The sequence below is a fragment of the Schistocerca nitens genome, chromosome 11 (genome assembly GCF_023898315.1).
Source record: "Schistocerca nitens isolate TAMUIC-IGC-003100 chromosome 11, iqSchNite1.1, whole genome shotgun sequence".
NCBI lineage: Eukaryota > Metazoa > Arthropoda > Insecta > Orthoptera > Acrididae > Schistocerca > Schistocerca nitens.
Window position 1 is genome coordinate 102,349,457 of NC_064624.1, and position 25,089 is coordinate 102,374,545.

At 43.6% G+C, this 25,089-nt stretch overlaps 1 protein-coding gene across 1 annotated transcript in view; it reads left to right on the forward strand.

Annotated features, from left to right (window-relative positions):
* LOC126213176 (uncharacterized) overlaps positions 1–25,089 on the forward strand; it is a 207,369-nt gene that overhangs the window by 52,766 nt on the left and 129,514 nt on the right. Inside the window, exon 3 of the mRNA XM_049940804.1 lies at positions 22,446–22,629. Within this exon, the coding sequence (XP_049796761.1) occupies positions 22,446–22,629 (184 nt within the window). The remainder of the gene's footprint in view (positions 1–22,445; positions 22,630–25,089) is intronic.

Below are 25,089 nucleotides of genomic sequence, written 5' to 3' on the forward strand. Positions count from 1 at the left end.
GCTATAGAGGCCACAAATTCAGTATAAAATCTAATAAGGATTGTTTCGGGGCCTGGAGCTTTATTCGGTTTAAACAATTTCAACTGTGTCTCAACACTATTAATTATTTCATTTATCTTTCCAGTAGTATGAGGATCAAATTGGGGCAATTCTCTCGAATTTTCCTTTGTACACGAACGTTTGAAAAATGGAGTTAAGCGTAAGTAGTGTGTGGATTAGTTCAGAATTTCCCTGCAGTTGCTATGACCACTGGTCCAGACAGCATTGTGATAAGTGTGTCTACCTAGTAAGTGAGAGATCTGAGTTCGAAACCTGCTCTGGTATAAATTTTCAATTTTTCCCATTGGTATAAATCTGTGCCCACTGGGAGCTAACATCTTTAATTCCTTTGAAATTACAATGAAATGAACACCCTTAGCTGGTTACAGGCATTGACATACGTCAACGGGGACAGATGAAAATGTGTGCCCCGACCGGGACTCGAACCCGGGATCTCCTGCTGACATGGCAGATGCTCTGTCCATCTGAGCCACCGAGGACACAGAGGATAGTGCGACTGCAGGGATGTATCTCTGGCACACCTCCCGCGAAACCCACATTGTCAACGTATTGTCCCGCACATTTGTGGTGACCCCGCCCATTATACTCATTACTCGTTGCGCGTTGCCGATTCCCGTAAGAGTTCGGGCACTGTTTGTGCATTCACACAGAAGAAGAATATGGTCAAGTCGCCGGTGAGCCTTAACTATATATATACTAAGATGGTACCTGTTTCTTTTTTTTTTTTTTTCGGACATGTCCGAAAGAACAGATACCATCGGTGACCATGCAACTTGTTAGAATGAAATTACAATGAAATGAACACCCTTACCTGCTTACAGGCACTGACATACGTCATCTTAGTATATATATAGTTAAGGCTCGCTGGCCACTTGACCATATTCTTCTTCTGTGCAAATGCACAAACAGTGCCCGAACTCTTACGGGAATCGGCAACACGCCGTGAGTAATGAGTATAATGGGCGGGGGCACTACGAATGTAGTGCGGGACAGTACATTGAGAATGTGGGTTTCGCGGGAGGCGTGCCAGAGATACATCCCTGCAGTCGCACTATCCTCTGTGTCCTCGGTGGCTCAGATGGATAGAGCATCTACCATGTCAGCAGGAGATCCCGGGTTCGAGTCCCGGTCGGGGCACCATCTTAGTATATATTTAATTCCTTTGTGCCTCAAATTTATTTTCATTAATTACTAACAAAGAAGGGCCCACACCTTTATGTTGGGAGCCTGACCTGTGTCAAACGTGAGTGTTACTGTTACCCTGCTTGTCCATGTTGGGAAATCTGCACCATGTTTCACTAAAAATATGCCAGTCCACGTCTGTTACATATCTGCTGTGGTTCACGTCATCCGTTATTGCCTGTGATTATTACTGTCCAACAATGTCTCTGTTCCTTAGCAGTTGTTAAGTGATGTATAGGTTAGTGTATAAGCTCATAAGGGTTTTGTTTAGCATGTTAGTATTCCAGTTGATACGGTTTTATTTATCAATTGCCATTTTTTATTTGTGGTTCATTGTTGCTGTTTGAGTTTTCATATTGTCATTTTGTCATTTGGAGATAGTGAGTGGGGCTGTGGAACCTAGAAAGTGGAGTCACAAGGGTAGAAATCAGAACTTTTCTGACATTTTATTCTTGTTGAGTTCAGTGGGGAGGTAACAGCAGCAAAGGCAGGCAGAAACTTTGCACTATGTATGGGGATAATGATATTTCATAGAGCACGGCAAGAAAATGGTTTTTGCATTTTGAGGAGGATCGTTTTTGACATTAGTGACTCTCTACCTTCAGCAAGACTTTTGAGGTTTGATGAAGATTGTTTAAATATGTTATCCACAATGAGCTATGCCAGTGTATGCGAGAACTGGCAAATGTGAAGAACAGTGATCATTCCACTATCATGCAACATTTGCACGGAGTGGGGAAGGTTCAAAAATTGTTTGTACGGGTACTTCACACTCTAAGCCAAACGCACAAAAATCAGTGGGTGGTCATATGTGCATCTCAGCTCGCTTGACGTGAATTTCCTTTTGAACAACACTGACCATTCCTATCCTGTAGTGTTATTGATGACTAGAAATGGTGTTGCTAACACTAGGAAAAGAAAGGAAACTGCAACTCCCCAGACATCTGTTGTAGAATTTTAGAACATGTTTTTTGCTCGAGTATCATGTCGTTTTTGGAAACCCAGAATCTACTATGTAGGAATCAACATGGATTCCGGAAACAGCGATTGTGTGAGACCCAACTCACGTTATTTGTTCATGAGACCCAGAAAATATTAGATACAGGTTCCCAGGTAGATGCTATTTTTCTTGACTTCCAGAAGGCGTTCGATACAGTTCCGCACTGTCGCCTGATAAACAAAGTAAGAGCCTACGGAATATCAGACCAGCTGTGTGGCTGGATTGAAGAGAGCAAACAGAACACAGCATGTTGTTATCAATGGAGAGACGTCTACAGACGTTAAAGTAACCTCTGGCGTGCCACAGGGGAGTGTTATGGGACCATTGCTTTTCACAATATATATAAATGACCTAGTAGATAGTGTCGGAAGTTCCATGCGCTTTTCGCGGATGATGCTGTAGTATACAGAGAAGTTGCAGCATTAGAAAATTGTAGTGAAATGCAGGAAGATCTGCAGCGGATAGGCACTTGGTGCAGGGAGTGGCAACTGTCCCTTAACATAGACAAATGTAATGTATTGCGAATACATAGAAAGAAGGATCCTTTATTGTATGATTATATGATAGCGGAACAAACACTGGTAGCAGTTACTTCTGTAAAATATCTGGGTGTATGCGTGCGGAACGGTTTGAAGTGGAATGATCGTATAAAATTAATTGTTGGTAAGGCGGGTACCAGGTTGAGATTCATTGGGAGAGTGCTTAGAAAATGTAGTCCATCAACAAAGGAGGTGGCTTACAAAACACTCGTTCCACCTATACTTGAGTATTGCTCATCAGTGTGGGATCCGTACCAGATCGGGTTGACGGAGGAGATAGAGAAGATCCAAAGAAGAGCGGCGCCTTTCGTCACAGGGTTATTTGGTAACCGTGATAGCGTTACGGAGATGTTTAATAAACTCAAGTGGCAGACTTTGCAAGAGAGGCGCTCTGCATCGCGGTGTAGCTTGCTGTCCAGGTTTCGAGAGGGTGCGTTTCTGGATGAGGTATCGAGTATATTGCTTCCCCCTACTTATACCTCCCGAGGAGATCACTAATGTAAAATTAGAGAGATTAGAGCGCGCACGGGGGCTTTCAGGCAGTCGTTCTTCCCGCAAACCATACGCGACTGGAACAGGAAAGGGAGGTAATGACAGTGGCACGTAAAGTGCCCTCCGCCACACACCGTTGGGTGGCTTGCGGAGTATGAATGTAGATGTAGATGTAGACAAAGACCTGTGTGCCTCCACGAAAGATAATTCTATGCACCTGGTGGAACAGCGACGTAGTGGTGTACTGCAGTTTGCTTCCCCGAGGTGTAATCATCACTGCTGACATTTATTATCGACAGCTGAGACGTCTTGCAGATGAAATCCCAGAACAGTGACCAGGGAGACTGTGTGAAGTGATGCTGATCCACACTAACGCCCACCCACATTCTGCTAAACTACAGAAGACACTATACAGAATTTGGGTTGGAAAGTCATTCCACACCCACCTTATTCACCTGATCTCAGATTTTCATCTTTTCAGCTCTCTGTCGAACAACCTTCGAGGAACTTCTTTGCAGATGAAAATGCGCTCTTACGCTGGCGTCCACAGCTCGTGGTCGTGCGGTAGCGTTCTCGCTTCCCACGCCCGGATTCCCGGGTTCAATTCCCGATGGGGTCAGGGATTTTCTCTGCCTCGTGATGACTGGGTGTTATGTGATGTCCTTAGGTTAGTTAGGTTTAAGTAGTTCTAAGTTCTAGGGGACTGATGACCATAGATGTTAAGTCCCATAGTGCTCAGAGCCATTTGAATCTTACGGTGGCATAACGAGTTTTTCACCTAAAAAGCACTTTGAGTTGCAGAATCAAAAAGTTACCCCAGTGTTAGCAGACTGTCGTACATAGCGAAGGAGACTATATTATTGATGACTAAAGTCTGTGACATGTGTATCTGTTTTGTTTATTAAACTTCTGGAAAAATGCTACAAAGTCATTCACCAACCCAATATTTATTGAGTTATTTCATGTGGGTAGATTAGGGCCATCACAGCCTCTCTTACATCTAACCACACATTTTACATATTTTGCATTTATATTCATTACTGTAAGTATAAGTTACATCTAGTATGAACCGTGATTTATTTTCAAAGAATATTCTTAAGAATTTATTTTATTTACTAGCGATTCATCAAGAACATTAACACATTTAATCACACTATGTAAACATGGAAATAGTTGCCAGGGAGTAACTGATGAAATCATAACCAAATTCCTGGGAATTTTATTCACTTTAATAGGGCCTAAAAGCATTTTTTAAAAGTAACAGATTTAAAATTATAATCAGACAGCTTTCTCTAAATATCAGAGTTACAATTTATTCAGAGGCAGAGACAAACAAGTTTTGACTGTGTGAGCTTTTGGGCAGAGAACCTTGCCGCTCCCTTTTGACATGGCCGTAGTTACGACCGCTCACAACAGCCTCTGAAAGACTACGCTGGTGCAAATCTGCAACACACCAGATAACTTTAAAATAAGAGTTTTAACAATTTACACAAGCACACAAACTATACACCCCCATAGGAGGGATGGAAATGGTACAAAACACTGGCAATTAAAATATAAACCTTGCCACCGAAGGTGCAACTTGATTTTAACTTTTAAGAAAAGTCTTACGGTGAAAGGGTGGCAACTTCGTATACTAAAATGATCATTTAAATAAAAGCCCATGAAATGCAGTCTTATATAAAATTCTACAAGGTTGGCCAAACAATAGTTAAGATGCTCTATAGTACACAGATACCGCCTCTCAAGACCATAGGCAATAATATCAAAGTTTCCAAAGATCAAAACATATTTCAGTATTAGGTCGTTGCACTCCAAGCAATAAATTTGTTAACACACCAAATCTGACAAACACGACAGAGGCAGCTACTAACGTATGGTAGATTGATAGGGAGATTACCGAACAACCCGAACCGCAGGTTGCTCTAACCCGCCTCTGCTCCACAAGGGAAAAACGGACCACCCAATTTATAAACAACCATCTTCCCGCAGGTGGGCAAACGGAGAAGAATGGTGGGATGACTCCAAAGCAAATGGCTAGTGACCTCACAAGAGTAAATCAGACAAGATATCAACGATCACTTAACTTCTAATAAACTGCAATTTCTCGAGAAGACCTTGCGCAGCACCCCCAAATTGCTATCCCGAACCGTCCGCTGCCAGCCGCTTCAATGGACGCATGAAGGCGTGCCGATCTCCCATCTCACGGCGTCGCAGCTCGCAGCGGCCAGACCGACGTCGTGGGTTGACTCCTGTTGCTCTCGTGTCGACCGCGAAGTCACTACCCCTCGCTATAGGCCGCGGCCCACTGGACTCACGTGGCAACCTCACGTGCGCCGACGCTCAAGACGTACAAGTCATCTCGTGTCTCAGTGCGCGACCGACCGACCGATCAATCCGACCGCAAATGACCGTTGCCTGAGCAAACTCGAGCAGACAGGCAGCCTAACGCGCAGACTCAGATGCAGGGACTAAGCCCCGACCGGATGACCACTCGCTAAGTTCTCTTACTGGCGGAGTGGAAAGACTCATTTTGCTGGCTTTAAAGGTTGATACCAACTGCCTAACAAATGCGGACGAGAGACAGACTAGCTGGGAATGAGAGACTGACCCAGACTGACCGACTGGCGAGCTCATAGTGCCCCTTAAATGCACGTGAACAGGCAACCTTTCCGCTTTCCCACCAGAGGGAGACACCAAAGCTGTGATCGCCACAGCGGCACCACCGCCAGAAACAGAGGGCGACTGCTTCACACTACGCGCTGCGGCGAGACTTACCTTAGGGGGGAAAAAGGACAGGTATACACTCGCACACACACACATATCCATCCGGATGGTATGTGTGGATGGATATGTGTGTGTGTGCGAGTGTATACCTGTACTTTTTTCCCCCTAAGGTAAGTCTTTCCGCTCCCGGGATTGGAATGACTCCTTACCCTCTCCCTTAAAACCCACATCCTTTCGTCTTTCCCTCTCCTTCCCTCTTTCCTGATGAAGCAACCGTTGGTTGCGAAAGCTCGAATTTTGTGTGTATGTTTGTGTTTGTTTGTGTGTCTATCGACCTGCGAGCGCTTTCGTTTGGTAAGTCACATCATCTAATATCCTCTTCGATGACTGTCTGTCACGACCACACGATGTGCAGTTTTGTCCACATCGTGACTTAGCAGATGATGTTTTTCCAGTTTCGTCGTATGTGGTATAAATTTTCAGTGCGTTGCCTCTTGAAACACCAAACACTACAGCTACTGCCGTTTGTGGTCAGATACAACAGTGCAATATGCAGGCTCGGCTAACATCTCCATTTGTGTTCCAGTGTGTGCTTCCGTATTTTTGTCTAACCTCTTGTAGATAGGGGATAAAGTCAGATAAGTGATTGAATAATGAAAAGAGCAATAAGTCAAATTGGGAGGAGATGGAAGCATTTCCTTTAATGTTTTTGATAGGGAAAAGTGCCCAGACATGTTAATTTTCAGCTTCTTCTTAAAAGCAACAGGATGTTTAATTGTGTGCTGAGCGCAGATTAGCTTGTTCCAGAGGCAGATGGCAACGATAGTCGAGGAGTTTGTGAATGTTTCTGTTTTATGAATGGAAACAGATACAGTACTAGATAAGTGGGACCTTATGTTTCAGTTGTAATGAGACTGCAGGTACCTAATCTCTGTTGCGAAGTGCTGGGTAACTTGTGCACCGAGGAGCCATTGGTGTAAACACAGTGGACAGTAGTCACACGATTTGTCTGGTCGCGTCTGTTGTAAGTGGGTTTACGAACGAGAGCTTTGTAGGGTTTGTGGGTAGGCTACGTTTCCACTGGAGTAGAGGGGCATAGTCAGAAGTGAAGGTAGCATTTGTTCGGTTAAACGAGGTTTTGCCCGTTTCTTCCTAATGTGAGTGAGGTACACTTTCTGAGGATGCTCAGAAATACAGGGTGTTTCAAAAAGAATATACATATTTCAAATGCATACGAGGTTTGTCCGGGAAATACATATAAAAGTTGAATAATAACTTTATTTTACAATTATTCAGGTATTACAATATGGTCTCCTTCAAAATAGTCGCCCTGAGACACGATACACTTCTGCCAACGCCTTTCCACTGCTGATGACATTGCTGAAAGTCTTCAGTTGTGATGTTGTTCAGTTGCCGTGTCGTTTCTGCCTCGATGGCTTCCACATCTCCCAAGTGCCGCACCCGAAGCACCATTCTGCATTTCGGGAAGATGGAGAAGTCACATGGGGCTAAATCGGGTGAATAAGGCGGGTGGTCTGTCACGGTGATTGAGCTTCGGGCCGAAAGCTCGCGCACAACGAGCGATGTGTGAGTGGGCGCATTGTCGTGATGGAGGATCCACCTGCCGCCTTTTGCCAGCTCCGGTCGAACTCGGGCCACACGAGCTCTGAGACGTGTCAGAACTTCAACGTAAAAATTTCCGTTCACTCTCTGGCCGGGAGGGACAAATTCCCTGTGAACAATGCCCCTAGAATCAAAGAAAACAATCAACATTGTCTTCACATTGGACCTCGACTACTCGCGACTTTTTTGTTCTCGGTTCTCCTTCCAGTTTCCATTCCTCGCTTTGAGATTTGAACTCCACATCTAATTCGTAAAACCAGGACTCGTCTCCGGTGATGACTCGGTTGAGAAAGTCCCCTCGTTCCTCTGCTTCCAACCAATCCAATTTGGTACGATTTTCGCACACAATTTCTTCATTTCAAGTTTTTGAGTCAGGATTTCGTGAACAATTGTTTTGGGGATCGATAGCTCGTCAGCAATCATTCTGACTGTCAATCTACGGTCTTTAAGAACAAAAGCCCGAATTCGTTCAACATTTGCACCGGAACTCGATGTCGACGGGCGTCCTGGGCGAGGGTCACCGTTCACTTCTTCTCGGCCATCCCGGAACCTTTTTAACCACTTGTTCACGGTCGGTTCCTTCAGAGAATTGTCTCCGTAAACCTGTTTCAAACACTCAAAAATCTCACGGTCATTCTTGCCTAGCTTTGCAAGAAACTTTATGTTTACGCGCTGTTCCTCAATCGGAGAGAGCTCCATGCCGACAGCAGGTGAAAAAGGGTAACTGTCAACAAGCTGCCGCACACTCCCACCTTCACGCAGAGTGCTCTGACTCGAACTGAGCGTTGATGGGATTGATTACTGCAGTAGTCCCACCTGGCAGTGACTGCAATTTGTAACATAAAGACATTATTCAACTTTTATATGTATTTTCCGGACAAACCTCGTATATTTATTAAACTTTAAGACATACAAATATGAAACTTTACTCACATATTTATGAACCTCTCAAGTTCAGATTACAGATGTTCAATATGTCCTCCATTACTGACACGAACAATATCACATCGATACTCAAATTCCTCCCATACTTGGGCAAGCATGTCCTTCGTCTCTGATGTTATGGCAGTACGGATCCGACTCTTCATCTCTTCCAGGTTCTGTGGGAGTGGTGGTACATAAATGTTGTCTTTAACGAAACTCCACAGGAAGAAGACAGAGGGTATCAAATCTGGTGACTGGGGAGCCCATCTGAGACATGCTAAGTCGCCAACTCCTTGACGAGCAATCCAACAGTTCGGTACAGTTTCATTCAGACATTCACGTACTCGGCGACTCCAGTGAGGGGGTGACCGTCTTCTTGAAAAATGAAGTTGTCTTCGTGTAGCTTCAGAAACGACCAGTTTTGTAACACAGCGAGATACTGCTGACCGTTAACAGTGTTTCCACCAAAGAAGAATGGGCCGTAAACAGATGATCGGGATATCGCACAAAACGCATTGACTTTCAGCGAATTCCGTACATGTTTAATGGCTGCATGTGGGTTCTGTAGGCCCCAACTTTGAACATTGTGTTTGTTTACCTGATCACTGACATGGAAAGTCGCTTCATCACTGAACACGATGCATTGTGCGAAAGTGTTGTCATTGTCAATAGCATCAAGAACATCGTTACAAAATGCTACACTTTTGTGTATGTCATCACAATGCAGAGCTTGTAACATCTGTAAGTTGTACAGCTTCATAACCAACCGACATCTCAAAACACGCCAAATTGTTGTTATAGGCAGTTGTAACTACCGACAGGCATGACGAGTGATTTTGAAGGACTATGTTGGAAAGCAGTTTGAATTCGTGCAACATTTCCTTCAGGAACACGAGGGCAACCAGGTCTATTTCCTTTACATACACATCCTGTATCGAGAAACTGTCGATACCATCTGTGAATGTTCGACCCATTCGGGAGATCAATTCGGTACTTCAACCTGAAATGCCTTTGGACTGTAATCACAAAATTGGACTTCACAAACTCGAGAACACAAAATGATTTCTGCTGTGGAGTGGCCATTTTAAACACATGACAGTTACCAAGCAAAACAGAAGACAACTTACATCTAGCAGCTATTAATATAAACTACACTATGCATTCGTTTCTCCAATAGCCCAGTCGAGATGCAGCGATAGATAGTTTGGACAAAATAATACTTTGTAATACGTATATTCTTTTTAAAACACCCTTTATAATGGATGTGACGTGTTTCCAGTGATTGTTTGGCAGTCCTCACTATCAAGCAATAATGGGCCTTTATAGATGGGGTAGACCATAAATCACTTGTCATTAGCAGTTTGAGGTTATATTGTTTGCTGCTGTTATCTCAAAAACAGTGAATAGAAAGTTCACTATAGACAGCATGTATTTCTTTTGTAAATGTGGCCGAAACATGGTCATAATTACAGTGATGTTTCTGATGTATTTGTGGAGTGTTTACCAAACATCCAACCTCAGGTTTGTCAAGATGTCACAAATTAATTGAATATTCAAAAAGACTAGGTTGGTAGCAGATCTTCCTCATTCGGGATAGGCTGAAATCTGTTACTGGAGAAGAGAATCTTAATGTTGTCATGCACGTTTTGTGCAGTCACCAACTGAATATGAAAGAAAAGCATCTGAGGAGCACAGAATAGTGAGTAAGAGCCCACTTTACTTTGAGGCCCCGATTGAATACGATCTGGACAGGTGTACGGAATTTTGGACAAGAATCTGATCCCGAGTTATACAGAAGCCTTCTTTGGAGCAACGAATTTACTTTTAAGATAAATGGCAGAGCAAACAGGAAAAATTGTGTCTACTGGGATTTTACTTATCCCTTCTTGGCAATGAAGACACAGTTATAGCCTGCTGGTGTGAGCATGTGGGCAGGGATTTTCAGGTGTGGACTAATCAGACCTTATTTTTTAATAGTACTCTCAGTTCTGTAAATCAACTATATAAGCTACAAAAAGTGTTGTGAGAACTGGAAAATAGGCCACTTTTTGAACATTTGGAATAATTGATGTGACAATTAGTCAGAGCACCTTTACATTATAGGGTTATTGTGGGAGACTTTCTAAATGAAAACTTTGACAAATGGATTGCTGATGTGATACTACTGAATGGCTTCCACAATCCCCAGGTATCACACCTGTGAATTTTTCAGTCAGGGGTACACTAAAAAACGCTGTTCATTCCATCGAGATTTATGACATTTAGCATTTGAAGGAACAAATTCAATCATAATTTGAAGACATACAGTTCCACAAGATTTGTAACAAAATTTATATATCAATGCTCAAAAGATGCAATTTTTGACCACAGTTAGGGTCACAAATGATGGCGACCGAGTTTATGCTCATTCTGCACACCTACATCATGCGTACCCTGAAAACAGATGAGTGTTCTGCTCAGAATGTTGTATGCGATGCGAGCATTATATCTGATCGTAGTGGTTATTTAGTGAATTTTTATTGCATTTGTTGCTAATCGTCACAGCTCACGATGGTGGTGATTGACAAATTCTATACGAGCGAGGGAGGCACATAATTTGTGAGATACACACTTTCATCAAGCGCAGAGCACGTGTATGCGCATACTGCAACCGTCACATGGCACTTGTGACAATTCAGTCCCCATCCCGGTCTCAATCTGCACGAACCACTATCGTTTATGGATCGGACTGTAGAAGAACATGGAAACCACTTTCTGCATTTTTTGCAGTTCACTGAGTTCTACATGTATTTCTGTGTTGATAATTTGTATTTTCATTTTTTTATCACTAGCTTAGGGTCCGCTGCTTTGTTCATATGGATTGTATGGTCTCCCTTGGTGCCCCCCCCCCCCCCCCCCCCCCCCCCCGCCCCACATTTCAATGATCGATTTCCATAGAAACTTCCATCACCTAACACATATATCTTTATTCCTAAACGAGAAGTCAAATGCCAATTCTCATAGATTTAACTTCAAATATGTTTTAATAAAAGAAAATATTTTTGTAAAAATTTCGTCCCGTTTAACACTCCTGAGAGTTGAACTGGGAAGTCAAATTCCAGTATTCATAGTTGTAGCTTAAGAAATGCGTTGTTAGTACTTCAACAATGATTGATTTTGAAAATAAATTTTCACCCACTATTTTATACACTTAGTGGTTGAATTTCCAAAAATAATGAAGCATGTGTATTTATTTATTTATTTTTTAGATTGAGAGACCAAATACCAGGTTTTCTAGTTATAGCTTCAAAATTGCCTTTCCTCTCCTACTTCACCCCATTTGGAATTGAATTTTGAACAATCCCTTGCTAAACAATGTATAGGGTCAACAGCGTGTTCCATTTCAAGTTTCTATTGTCAGCAGTTTGGGCTTAGCGATGAGGAATCGTTGAATCAGTCAGGCTCTATTTCATGCCCTTAGATGTTGAATTTACAAAAATACTGAAACATGATATTTTTGTTTCTAACCAAGAATCCAAATTCAAATTTTTGTTGATTTAACTTTAAAAATACTTTCATAATGAAGTAATTTTTATAAAACACTTAATCCTCTATTACATCCCCTTAGGGGTTGAATTTCCAAAAACACTTGAAACAGTTACTTTTTAATTTGTAACCAAGAACTCAAATATCAATTTTCATAGCTGCAGCTTTAAAAACACTTCAGTAGTTCTTTAATAATGATTTGTAAACAAAAAAATTCACCATCTGTTTCACTGTTATTCCAGGAAATGCTCAAACACATATTTGTTTGTTTATGATTGAGAAACCAAATACCAATTTTCATAGCACTAGCAACGGGACCCCGTGATCCAGAGGCAGCAACGCTACCCCCTAGACCACGAGCTGCGGACAGCTGACTTGTGGCCCACCCTGTATAGTGTGATTTTACTAAATGGAACAAACTATGGGAAATGATTACTGAAAGGGTCAGGAGCAACAAAGATTATTCGGACATAGGCCGGAAATGCATTCCGAGGGAGGCTCACCTACACGGAGGTCGAAATGTCAGTGATATGTTGATCTCGGTTGCAGATACCTGCAGCAACAATGAATCTGTACATTGCGTGGGGAAGTCTATGATCCTGTGCTGCCAGCAAAGATTAGATTAGATTAGATTAGATTCAGTTTTCTTTCCACAGACTCAAAAATGAAATGATTCTCGTGTGTGTGGAACATGTCAGAAGGAATAACATAAAAACATAGAACATTTGAATATAATACTAATTTCCCTGATCATTTGTCAAGAGATTGTCAAGATATGAATACATTACAGTAAACTGGAACTGCTAATATTTACAGAATTAATACACTGCCAGAATTAAACATAGTTACGCACTTTTAATAAATTTATCGAACCAAGTGACCGAGTGCTGAGTAACCAGAGACTGCAGTCATGTGGGTCTGAGTTGTATTTGCACGAGTGTGAGTGCGTGTGTGTCTTTGTGTACATGTGTTTGTGTCTTCTATCCCTGAAGAAGACCTTGTTGGCTGAAAGATCATTTCTAGACAGTCTTTTCCTTGTGCCTATCTGCGACTCAGCATTTCCTCTGTACGGTGAGTAGCAATTATCTTTCTCAATATTATTACATTATGTCCTGGATTTACCATAGTTGAATTTTATGTGTGCATATGTATATTTGTTAGTCTACAGCAGCGCTGCTCTGTGAGCAGACAGTGAGTGCCGGCTCGCGAAGAGCGAGTATCGTACCCTCTCCGTCACTTGGAATAGGGTGGAGGGCCGTGTGGACGTTTGTCTAAATGAGGAATTCGATCCTAAGTGAAATGCTGTGAGAAATCTAGACTGTCTTTATATTCCCTATCATTTTGGATAGTGGAAGTTTTTTCTTTTTTCTGTTCAGTTGCGCTAAGAATCCTGGCACTCACTCTGAAGACACACAAACTAATAAATTCCATGAGAGACTTACACTTTGCACACTTTCTTCCACACTTATGAGAATGTCACATCTTGCTGTCTGCCTGGAATACCTGCACTTTCATAGACTGCTAAGGAATATGTAACAGACTCTTTACAGATATTTTCAGGGTGCCTCTGAACATTGTCTGAAATAATGTATATGGGACACAAGATTATCACGTCCAGTAACAGCACCCCGCAAAGCCTTTCTACTGTAAGTTGACATAAATGTACACTTGTAACTACCAAATATTCTTTTATTAAATCAGCATTTGTGAAATGGGTGAAAGGCTTTATTAAAAGCAGTGCTCTTTTGTAGCTCATCCAAATGGCAGACTCATTTGATTTTTGTTCCTCTCCTTCTTCCTCTTTAAAGAGCTTCCTTTCAAGTTTTACAACTCTTTGTACATGTTCAGCTCCTTCATAGTCCCTGTTACCATATTCTTTAATAATAATAATGGCATGTGACGAGAGCCTCCCATCGGGTAGATCGCTCGCCTGGTGCAAGTCTTTCGATTTGACGCCACTTCGGCAACTTGCACATCAATGGGGATGAAATGATGACGATTAGCACAACACGACACCCAGTCCCTGAGCGGAGAAAATCTCCGACCCAACCTGGAATCGAACCCGGGGCCCTTAGGATTGACAGTTTGTCGCACTGACCACTCAGCTACCGGGGGCGGACACCATATTCTTTGATGTGGTAAGACACATACTGCTCCAGTGAAGTGTATTGGGACCCTTTCTGTTCGTGTTGTACTGGGTGGTTATAATCAAACTTTCCCTGTTTAACACAGAAACTAATTACCGTGTGAGTACCAGACTTGGTAGCATTAATGTCCAGAGTATGGGGTGCACGATTTCTTTGCGCCACAGTGCCACTGTTCAGTTCCAACTGAGGTGCCGTGATCAGTCATTGTGATTCGTAGTCTCACACACCTGACCAGTCGCAGTTCACTTATTGATGTGTAAACGTGAACTTGGAAAAAAAGTGCAGGGCATTATTAGTAAAGCTCTACCCTCAAAATAACAGTAATGCTGCAGCTGCACTTTGAGAATATCACCAGCTGAATGGATTACGGAAGGATCATCTTTCTCCAACTGCTGTGCAGAGCGTGATGAAGAAATTCAGATCAGCTGGAGAACTGGGCACCGTTCGGGGAAGAGGCCGATGGCCGGTTGCGGCACATCTTGTTGATGAAATCACTGTTGCTACAGCAGACAATGCTGTACGCAATTTCTGATCGTCAGGCAGTGCACCTGCTGTGTCACGACAGTTGAACATCCCGTGGTCCACTGTACGGAAGGTGCTTCGAACCGTTCTCAAATGGTATCGGTATGAGGTCTGTATTGTACAGCAGCTTGCATCACGGGACACACAATGACGTGTCAATTTCGCTCTTCACTTTCTCACGAGGATTGAAGTTGATGAAGGCTGGCCGTGGGCCATCCTATGGACAGAGGAAGCTCATTTTTCTCTGATGTGTGAGGTGAAAACACAGAATTTCCGAGTGTGGGAACCTTCACCTCCAGTCACTGTGTGTGAAGTTCCTCTGTGTGGTGAATGTGTCACCATAAGGTGTGGCTTCACGGCTACTTTCATCATTGGCCCATTCTTTTTAACCCTTTAACTGCTCTGGACGTGTTAACGCCCGCACCTTTGTACCTGTCCCTCTGTGCTCTGAACGTGTTTACACACACCACCAGTCCTTCTACCTTGTACTATGAACGTGCGTACGTGTAGACACGTTCAGAGTACCAGGTAGAAGGACTGGTGGTGCGTGTAAACACGTTCAGAGCACACGGGGACAGGTACAAAGGCACACGTTAACACGTCCAGAGCGCTTTAAGGGTTAAACAGGTTGGCACTCAAGCACCAAAGATGTGCAGTGTGACTGGCCAGCATTACTGTGATATGCTTCACCAACATGTCATATCCGCCCAAGAGGACAGGGACGCATTGAATACTGAATGGCAACCTGTGGCCAAAAACGTCATCCATCGAGGCAACGGAACGTCACATTTGTAAGAGAAGAGGCCTGGTTATGCACTACTTAGATCTATCTCTGTCACTGACAGTCATAGCAATCAGTAATGATCACTGAATAACAAATAATACACTCCTGGAAATTGAAATAAGAACACCGTGAATTCATTGTCCCAGGAAGGGGAAACTTTATTGACACATTCCTGGGGTCAGATACATCACATGATCACACTGACAGAACCACAGGCACATAGACACAGGCAACAGAGCATGCACAATGTCGGCACTAGTACAGTGTATATCCACCTTTCGCAGCAATGCAGGCTGCTATTCTCCCATGGAGACGATCGTAGAGATGCTGGATGTAGTCCTGTGGAACGGCTTGCCATGCCATTTCCACCTGGCGCCTCAGTTGGACCAGCGTTCGTGCTGGACGTGCAGACCGCGTGAGACGACGCTTCATCCAGTCCCAAACATGCTCAATGGGGGACAGATCCGGAGATCTTGCTGGCCAGGGTAGTTGACTTACACCTTCTAGAGCACGTTGGGTGGCACGGGATACATGCGGACGTGCATTGTCCTGTTGGAACAGCAAGTTCCATTGCCGGTCTAGGAATGGTAGAACGATGGGTTCGATGACGGTTTGGATGTACCGTGCACTATTCAGTGTCCCCTCGACGATCACCAGTGGTGTACGGCCAGTGTAGGAGATCGCTCCCCACACCATGATGCCGGGTGTTGGCCCTGTGTGCCTCGGTCGTATGCAGTCCTGATTGTGGCACTCACCTGCACGGCGCCAAACACGCATACGACCATCATTGGCACCAAGGCAGAAGCGACTCTCATCGCTGAAGACGACACGTCTCCATTGGTCCCTCCATTCACGCCTGTCGCGACACCACTGGAGGCGGGCTGCACGATGTTGGGGCGTGAGCGGAAGACGGCCTAACGGTGTGCGGGACCGTAGCCCAGCTTCATGGAGACGGTTGCGAATGGTCCTCGCCGATACCCCAGGAGCAACAGTGTCCCTAATTTGCTGGGAAGTGGCGGTGCGGTCCCCTACGGCACTGCGTAGGATCCTACGGTCTTGGCGTGCATCCGTGCGTCGCTGCGGTCCGGTCCCAGGTCGACGGGCACGTGCACCTTCCGCCGACCAATGGCGACAACATCGATGTACTGTGGAGACCTCACGCCCCACGTGTTGAGCAATTCGGCGGTACGTCCACCCGGCCTCCCGCATGCCCACTATACGCCCTCGCTCAAAGTCCGTCAACTGCACAAACGGTTCACGTCCACGCTGTCGCGGCATGCTACCAGTGTTAAAGACTGCGATGGAGCTCCGTATGCCACGGCAAACTGGCTGACACTGACGGCGGCGGTGCACAAATGCTGCGCAGCTAGCGCCATTCGACGGCCAACACCGCGGTTCCTGGTGTGTCCGCTGTGCCGTGCGTGTGATCATTGCTTGTACAGCCCTCTCGCAGTGTCCGGAGCAAGTATGGTGGGTCTGACACACCGGTGTCAATGTGTTCTTTTTTCCATTTCCAGGAGTGTATTTCGAGGTATTCTGCCTACAGTCTGTCAGCCTATGTAGTACCATTTGTTGCCGAAGATGTGGCCTTGTAGCAGGTGCCATTGTGTATAACTTCAACAGAGTGTAAAATCATTAGATGGCATTTCTAGACACAGGTTTCTGCCTCCAATTTGTTCCTCGAGACAAACTCTACAACCTCTCAAAGTTTGTCAGTATTATTTTGTACCACCCTGTTTATGGAATATGTGAAATTTAAGAAATGTCAGTTCTATTAACGTTGTGCTCAGCAGTTTCTACATTATGTTATCAAATGTGAGTTATGACATCTAACGTAAATGTGAAGAAAAGAGGTAGAAAAAAAAAAATTACTGTGGAAGCTTAGGAAATAAGATGAAAGGAAGGAAACTACACAAGGATGAAGAAAGAATGGCTAGTGCAGACTGTTACAGAAATATTGGTTCACTGTTGGATAGAAGGAAAACAGTTGGGATTCCATCTACACGTGACAAAGTTTGCATACCAATGAAAAATGTATTAAGGAAGCTTTCAGTTGTTGGATGTAAGGTCCACCAGTTTTGCAAGACACCATTTTTTCCAAGTTCCCTAACGGTTTCAGCACCTCTTTGCCATCTTCAGTGGGTTTCCGTTTTATTCAATCTTTACACTTGGTTTGCATGGTTCTTCAGGACCACTTGAGTATTATTTATCACAGGTAGCTTGTCATGTTTTTGTGTGGCAAGTTCTTTTTTCTCAGCATCATGGTGAGGTGTTGTGAAGCACACGTAAACAGAACATGTATTTTCACAAAAGCACATTGCACTTCACCAACAACCGCTACTATAGTGTGTTTTGGTGAAGTGCAATGTGCTTTTGTGAAAATACATGTTCTGTTTATGTGCGCTTCACAACACCTCACCATGATGCTGAGAAAAAAGGACTTTCCACACATAAACATGACAAGCTACCTGTTAATAAATAAATAATACACAAGTGGCCCTGAAAAACCATGCAAACCGAGTGTGAAGACTGAATAAAACGGAAACCCTCTGATGGAGGCACAGAGGTGCTGAAAGATATTTGGGAATTTGGAAAAAACGATGTTTTGCATAACTGGCAGACTTTATATCCAACAATTTTAACTACAAACACGGTAAACACAAGGAGCTGCAAATCCAAATGATGAAGCTTTCAGTGCCTGAACATACCACAACAACTCGGAGGTCTTATTCTATATCACTAAAGCTGTCCGAAGAAATAAGTGGTCTTAACAATCACTACTATGATTAGGAAGTACCGTATCTCGAAAGTATGTTTATTAAAAATATTTATTTTAAAATTTTCAAGATAATAGAAATGTTTAGTTCAGTAATTTTTCGAGTTTTTGCATTTAATTCAGTACCTGAACTTCAGTAACAATTGATTACATGTAGCCAATATCATACATTACTTAGGCAACAGCCATAAGATCAGTTGTAGTGTAATGTGAATTATTTCCTCATTTTCAAAAATTCATATCTTTGTTCACAGTTAAATATAAATGATGAAATTTTTACAGTACTGTGATATCATATAGGTATACAAAATGTGCAAAAATCAAATTTTTATATTCAGTCCCACCAAAGATAACTAGACCCAAGTTTTACAAAAAATAAAGATTATCAAATTTCAAAAATTTATAAAAAATTAAGGAAACATTTGTCAGAATTCTTGCTCTATATAAGGCTAGTAGTTTATGATATCTAACTATAGAAAAAATTATACTCTGTTAAATCATTCCTTGGTTGTTAATTTTTTGGGTCTAAAAAGTGGATTTTCTAAATTTTCAGTACCAAACTTGGGAGGTCATTTCTACTGGTTATTTGTGAATTTAGGGTATTTTGGGTAATAAACAATCTTGTAGAGGAGACTTTTCTTTAGTCATGTCAACTGCAATGTTGTAACTTAACCCAGTGTAGAGATATTAAGATTAATGCTAATGTCTCCAAATTGAAATCTACCATGAGCTTACAAATAAAAATGGCCGCCATTCAGTAACTGAGCAAGGTAAAATCTTTTGAAAACTGTGTTTCATTTCTCAATTATACAGTAATCACATATAAAAAACCAAAAAATTTAGAAGTGGTCAAGCAACCAACTTAATTTTCATTGAATCACTTCACTTGGACTGCCCGTAATCTTTGTATGTCGAAGCCTGTAATAGATCGTTATAAGAACTTCAGCCATCCAGTATGATGTGAAAACTTAAAACACGAGCAGCCTTATTTTTTTATTTTATTTTATTTTTTTAATTAACTTACACAACAGGTTCTGGTGTTCCATTACACCATCTTCAGACCCCTTGATCGCTCTAAATAGGTGGGGGGGGGGGGGGATGTAATCTTATGTCCAGTCATAACAGGAGCCAATATTAAATGACAGGTGCCTGTAGATATCTGGTTTACCCAACACTACGCCTTCTTTCTTCGACTGACAGCTCAGTGAAGGCATAGTGTTAACCAGAGATAGACAGACATGGGTTAGTTAACATTGGCTCTTGTGATGACTGCACACGAGATTACGTTCCTCCCAGTTTACAGTGGTCAAGGGCCCTGAAGGTTGTGTAATGGATACCGAAACAGATTGCATTACAAAATTAAGAGGAAAAAATACGCCTGCAGGTGTTTTTTCATTTCACATTTGGGAGATGGTGAGAATGAAGATATGTTGATAGCAAACAAAGCTTTATTCTCCTCTGGTGTTTAGATGAGACTCAGGTTACATCTACAGCTACACAGATACTTCACTAGCCACCATACAGCGTGTTGCAGAGAGAACCCCATGTCAGTACTTGTCATTTCCTTTCCTGTTCCACTCAAAAATAGAGTGAGGGAAAAATGACTGTCTATAAGCCTCTATATGAGTCCTAATTTCTCACATTTTATCTTCACGGTCCTTATACGCAATATATGTTGGCAGCAGTAGAATCGTTCGGCAGTCAGCTTCGAATGTCAGTTCTCTAAATTTTCTCAGTAGTTGTTCTTGAAAAGAACATTGCATTCCCTCCAGGGATTCCCATTTGATTTCCCGAAGCACTTCTGTAACACTCGTGTACTGTTGGAACCTACCGGTAGCAAATCTAGCAGCCCACCTCTAAATTGCTTCAGTGTCTTCCTCCAATCCGACCTGATACAGATACCGAACTCTCTAGCAGTACTCAACAATAGGTTGCACCAGTGTCCTGTATGCGGTCTCCTTTACAGGTGAACCACTCCTTCCTAAAATTCTCTCAATAAACCAAAGTTGACCATTCATCTTCGTTACCGCAGTTCTTAATGCACGTTCCCCTTATTTCGTATTGCAACATTCCACCCAGATATTTAAATGATTTGACTGTATCAAGCAGGATGCTAGTAATACTGTATTCAAACATTACAGGTTTGATCTTCCTACTCATCTGTATTAACTTACATTTTTTCCACATTTTTGGCTATCTGCCATTCATCAAACCAACTGGAAATTTTGTCTTAAGTCGCCTTGTATCTTCATAGTCACTCAACTTTGACATCTTACCACACACCATGGCATCATCAGCAAACAACCATAGACTGCTGGCCACCCCGTCTGCCAAATCATTTATGTATATACACTACTGGCCATTAAAATTGCTACACCAAGAAGAAATGCAGATGATAACCGGGTATTCATTGGACAAATATATTACACTAGAACTGACATGTGATTACATTTTCACGCAATTTGGGTGCATAGATCCCGAGAAATCAGTACCCAGAACAACCACCTCTGGCCGTAATAATGGCCCTGATACGCCTGGGCATTGAGTCAAACAGAGCTCGGATGGCGTGTACAGGTACAGCTGCCCATGCAGCTTCAACACGATACCACAGTTCGTCAAGAGTAGTGACTGGCGTATTGTGACGAGCCAGTTGCTCGGCCACCGTTGACCAGACATTTTCAATTGGTGAGAGATCTAAAGAATGTGCTGGCCAGGGCAGCAGTCGAACATTTTCTGTACCCAGAAAGGCCCGTACAGGACCTGCAACATGCGATCGTGCATTATCCTGCTGAAATATAGGGTTTCGCAGGGATCGAATGAAGGGAGAACCAAGGGATGTCACACATCTCAGATGTAACATGCACTGTTCAAAGTGCCGTCAGTGCGAACAAGAGGTGACAGAGACGTGTAACCAATGGCACCCCATACCATCGCGCCGGGTGATACACCAGCGTGGCGATGATGAATGCACGCTTCCAATGTGCGTTCACCGTGATGTCGCCAAACACGGATGCGACCATCGTGATGCTGTAAACACAACCTGGATTCATCCGAAAAACTGTTTTGCACCCAGGTTCGTCATCGAGTACACCATCGCAGGCGCTCCTGTCTGTGATGCAGCGTCGAGGGTAAGCGCAGAAACGGTCTCCGAGCTGATAGTCCGTGCTGCTGCAAACGTCGTCGAACTGTTGGTGCAGATGGTTGTCGTCTTGCAAACGTCCCCATCTGTTGACTCAGGGATCGAGACGTGGCTGCACGATCCGTTACAGCCGTGCGGATGAGATGCCTGTCATCTCAACTGCTAGTGATACGAGGCCGTCGGGATCCAGCACGGCGTTCCGTATTACCCTCCTGAACCCACCGATTCCATATTCTGGTAACAGTCATTGGATCTCGACCGACGCGAGCAGCAGTGTCGCGATACAATAAACCGCAAGCGTGATAGGTTACAATCCGATCTTTATCAAAGTCGGAAACGTGACGGTACACATTTCTCCTCCTTACACAGTGCATCACAACAACATTTCACCAGGCAACGCCGGTCAACTGCTGTTTGTGTATGAGAAATCGGTTGGAAGCTTTCCTTGTGTCAGCACGTTGTAGGTGTCGCCACTGGCGCCAATCTTGTGTGAATGCTCTGAAAAGCTAATCATTTGCATATCACAGCATCATCTTCCTGTTGGTTAAATTTCACATCTGTAGCAAGTCATCTTTGTGGTGTAGCAATTTTAATGGCCAGTAGTGTAGAAAACAACAGCAGTCCTGTCATGCTTGCTGGGGCACTCCTAATGATATCCTTGCTGTCGAGGCAACACAAGTCTGTTGTTTAAGAGGTCGTCAAGCCACTTGCATATCTGTGAACTTATTCCATATTCTTGTACCTTTGTTAACAGCCTTCAGTGGGGCACTGTGTCAGGGTAGTTTGTTCCAAATTTGTACAGCTGAAATGCAGGAGGAGATGGAGAAAGATTTAGTGTCACACACAGGTGCAGCCAAGATGCTGAACATATCTACTGTGGTGTTGAAGCTGTCGAATGGTGATAGGTATTTCACAGGGGCAACAGCATTGAAGCAAACGGACCGTGTGAAAATTGTACAGCAAGGCGTGTAAATGAATTTCAATGTGCCGGTCTCGGTGTTGCAGCATTTGTGGTGGTGGAGAGCCACGGGCAGAACGAGCCGCCAGTGCAGGTGGCTCACATCGACCGGTGCGTCAAGTTCGACAAGGAGCTGCAGCACGTGCACGACCTCATGGTCTGCTTCCACCACTGCCAGTGGAACTTCAGCCAAGATGTCTTTGTGCCCGGTGTGAACCTCGAGAATGACGGGTGAGTAAGCCCACGGCATGTGAATATTTCCTCCGTGATGGTTGCCATTCTGAGGGCTGCAACTGTTGATAAATACAGGGCTATTACAAATGATTGAAGCGATTTCATAAATTCACTGTAGCTCCATTCATTGACATATGGTCACGACACACTACAGATACGTAGAAATACTCATAAAGTTTTGTTTGGCTGAAGCCGCACTTCAGGTTTCTGCCGCCAGAGCGCTCATGAGCGCAGTGAGACAAAATGGCGACAGGAGCCGAGAAAGCGTATGTCGTGCTTGAAATGCACTCACATCAGTCAGTCATAACAGTGCAATGACACTTCAGGACGAAGTTGAACAAAGATCCACCAACTGCTAACTCCATTCGGCGGTGGTATGTGCAGTTTAAAGCTTCTGGATGCCTCTGTAAGGGGAAATCGACGGGTCGGCCTGCAGTGAGCGAAGAAACGGTTGAACGGGTGCGGGCAAGTTTCACGCGTAGCCCGCGGAAGTCGACGATTAAAGCAAGCAGGGAGCTAAACGTACCACAGCCGACGGTTTGGAAAATCTTACGGAAAAGGCTATAGCAGAAGCCTTACCGTTTACAATTTCTACAAGCCCTGACACCCGATGACAAAGTCAAATGCTTTGAATTTTCGGCGCGGTTGCAACAGCTCACGGAAGAGGATGCGTTCAGTGCGAAACTTGTTTTCAGTGATGAAGCAACATTTTTTCTTAATGGTGAAGTGAACAGACACAACGTGCGAATCTGGGCGGTAGAGAATCCTCACGCATTCTTGCAGCAAATTCGCTATTCACCAAAAGTTAACGTGTTTTGGGCAATCTCACGGTTTAAAGTTTACGGCCCCTTTTTCTTCTGCGAAAAACAGGACACGTGTATCTGGACATGCTGGAAAATTGGCTCATGCCACAACTGGAGACCGACAGCGCCGACTTCATCTTTCAACAGGGTGGTGCTCCACCGCACTTCCATCACGATGTTCGGCATTTCTTAAACAGGAGATTGGAAAACCGATGGATCGGTCGTGGTGGAGATCACGATCAGCAATTCGTGTCACGGCCTCCACGCTCTCCCGACTTAACCCCGTGCGATTTCTTTCTGTGGGGTTATATGAAAGATTCAGTGTTTAAACCTCCTCTACCAAGAAACGTGCCAGAACTGCGAGCTCGCGTCAACGATGCTTTCGAACTCATTGATGGGAACGTTCTGCACCAAGTGTGGGAGGAACTCGAATATCGGCTCGATGTCTGCCGAATCACTAAAGGGGCACATATCGAACATTTGTGAATGCCTAAAAAAACTTTTTGAGTTTTTGTATGTGTGTGCAAAGCATTGTGAAAATATCTCAAATAATAAAGTTATTGTAGAGCTGTGAAATCGCTTCAATCATTTGTAATAACCGTGTACAAATAAAACATTTTCTGTGTGTTACTCGTTTACTTTTCCCGTACATGTTCCGACAGTTCACACAGTCATCTTCAGGTGGAGGATTGTTTTATTTACACGCTGGTGTTGGCGAAGAGTACAGGTGTTTTTTCACAGTAGCAGACCAGGGGCAGTGTAGATGTTTTGCTAAAGATAAATGTTGTTTATTTAGAATAGGCACTTTAGAGATTAAAAAACATTAGTTTCTGATAGTGAACTGTACTTACAGGCACAGTAGAGTTGTTTAGTCTGCATACTGTTGCCAGATGTACTTCCTCCTCACTACACGTTACTTTGACACTGTCACTTCAGAGGTGCTGTAGATGTTGCAGATATGTTTGTTTACATTGGCTGCAGAGATAAAAGATTAAATGGTTTCTACACAAGTACGAGGTGCATTCAAGTTCTAAGGCCTCCGATTTTTTTTCTAATTAACTACTCACCCGAAATTGATGAAACTGGCGTTACTTCTCGACGTAATCGCCCTGCAGACGTACACATTTTCCACAACGCTGACACCGTGATTCCGTGGCAGCGGCGAAGGCTTCTTTAGGAGTCTGTTTTGACCACTGGAAAATCGCTGAGGCAATAGCAGCACGGCTGGTGAATGTGCGGCCACGGAGAGTGTCTTTCATTGTTGGAAAAAGCCAAAAGTCACTAGGAGCCAGGTCAGGTGAGTAGGGAGCATGAGGAATCACTTCAAAGTTGTTATCACGAAGAAACTGTTGCGTAACGTTAGCTCGATGTGCAGGTGCGTTGTCTCGGTGAAACAGCACACGCACAGCCCTTCCCGGACGTTTTTGTTGCAGTGCAGGAAGGAATTTGTTCTTCAAAACATTTTCGTAGGATGCACCTGTTTACCGTAGTGCCCTTTGGAATGCAATGGGTAAGGATTACGCCCTCGCTGTCCCAGAACGTGGACACCATCATTTTTTCAGCACTGGCGGTTACCCGAAATTTTTTTGGTGGCGGTGAATCTGTGTGCTTCCATTGAGCTGACTGGCGCTTTGTTTCTGGATTGAAAAATGGC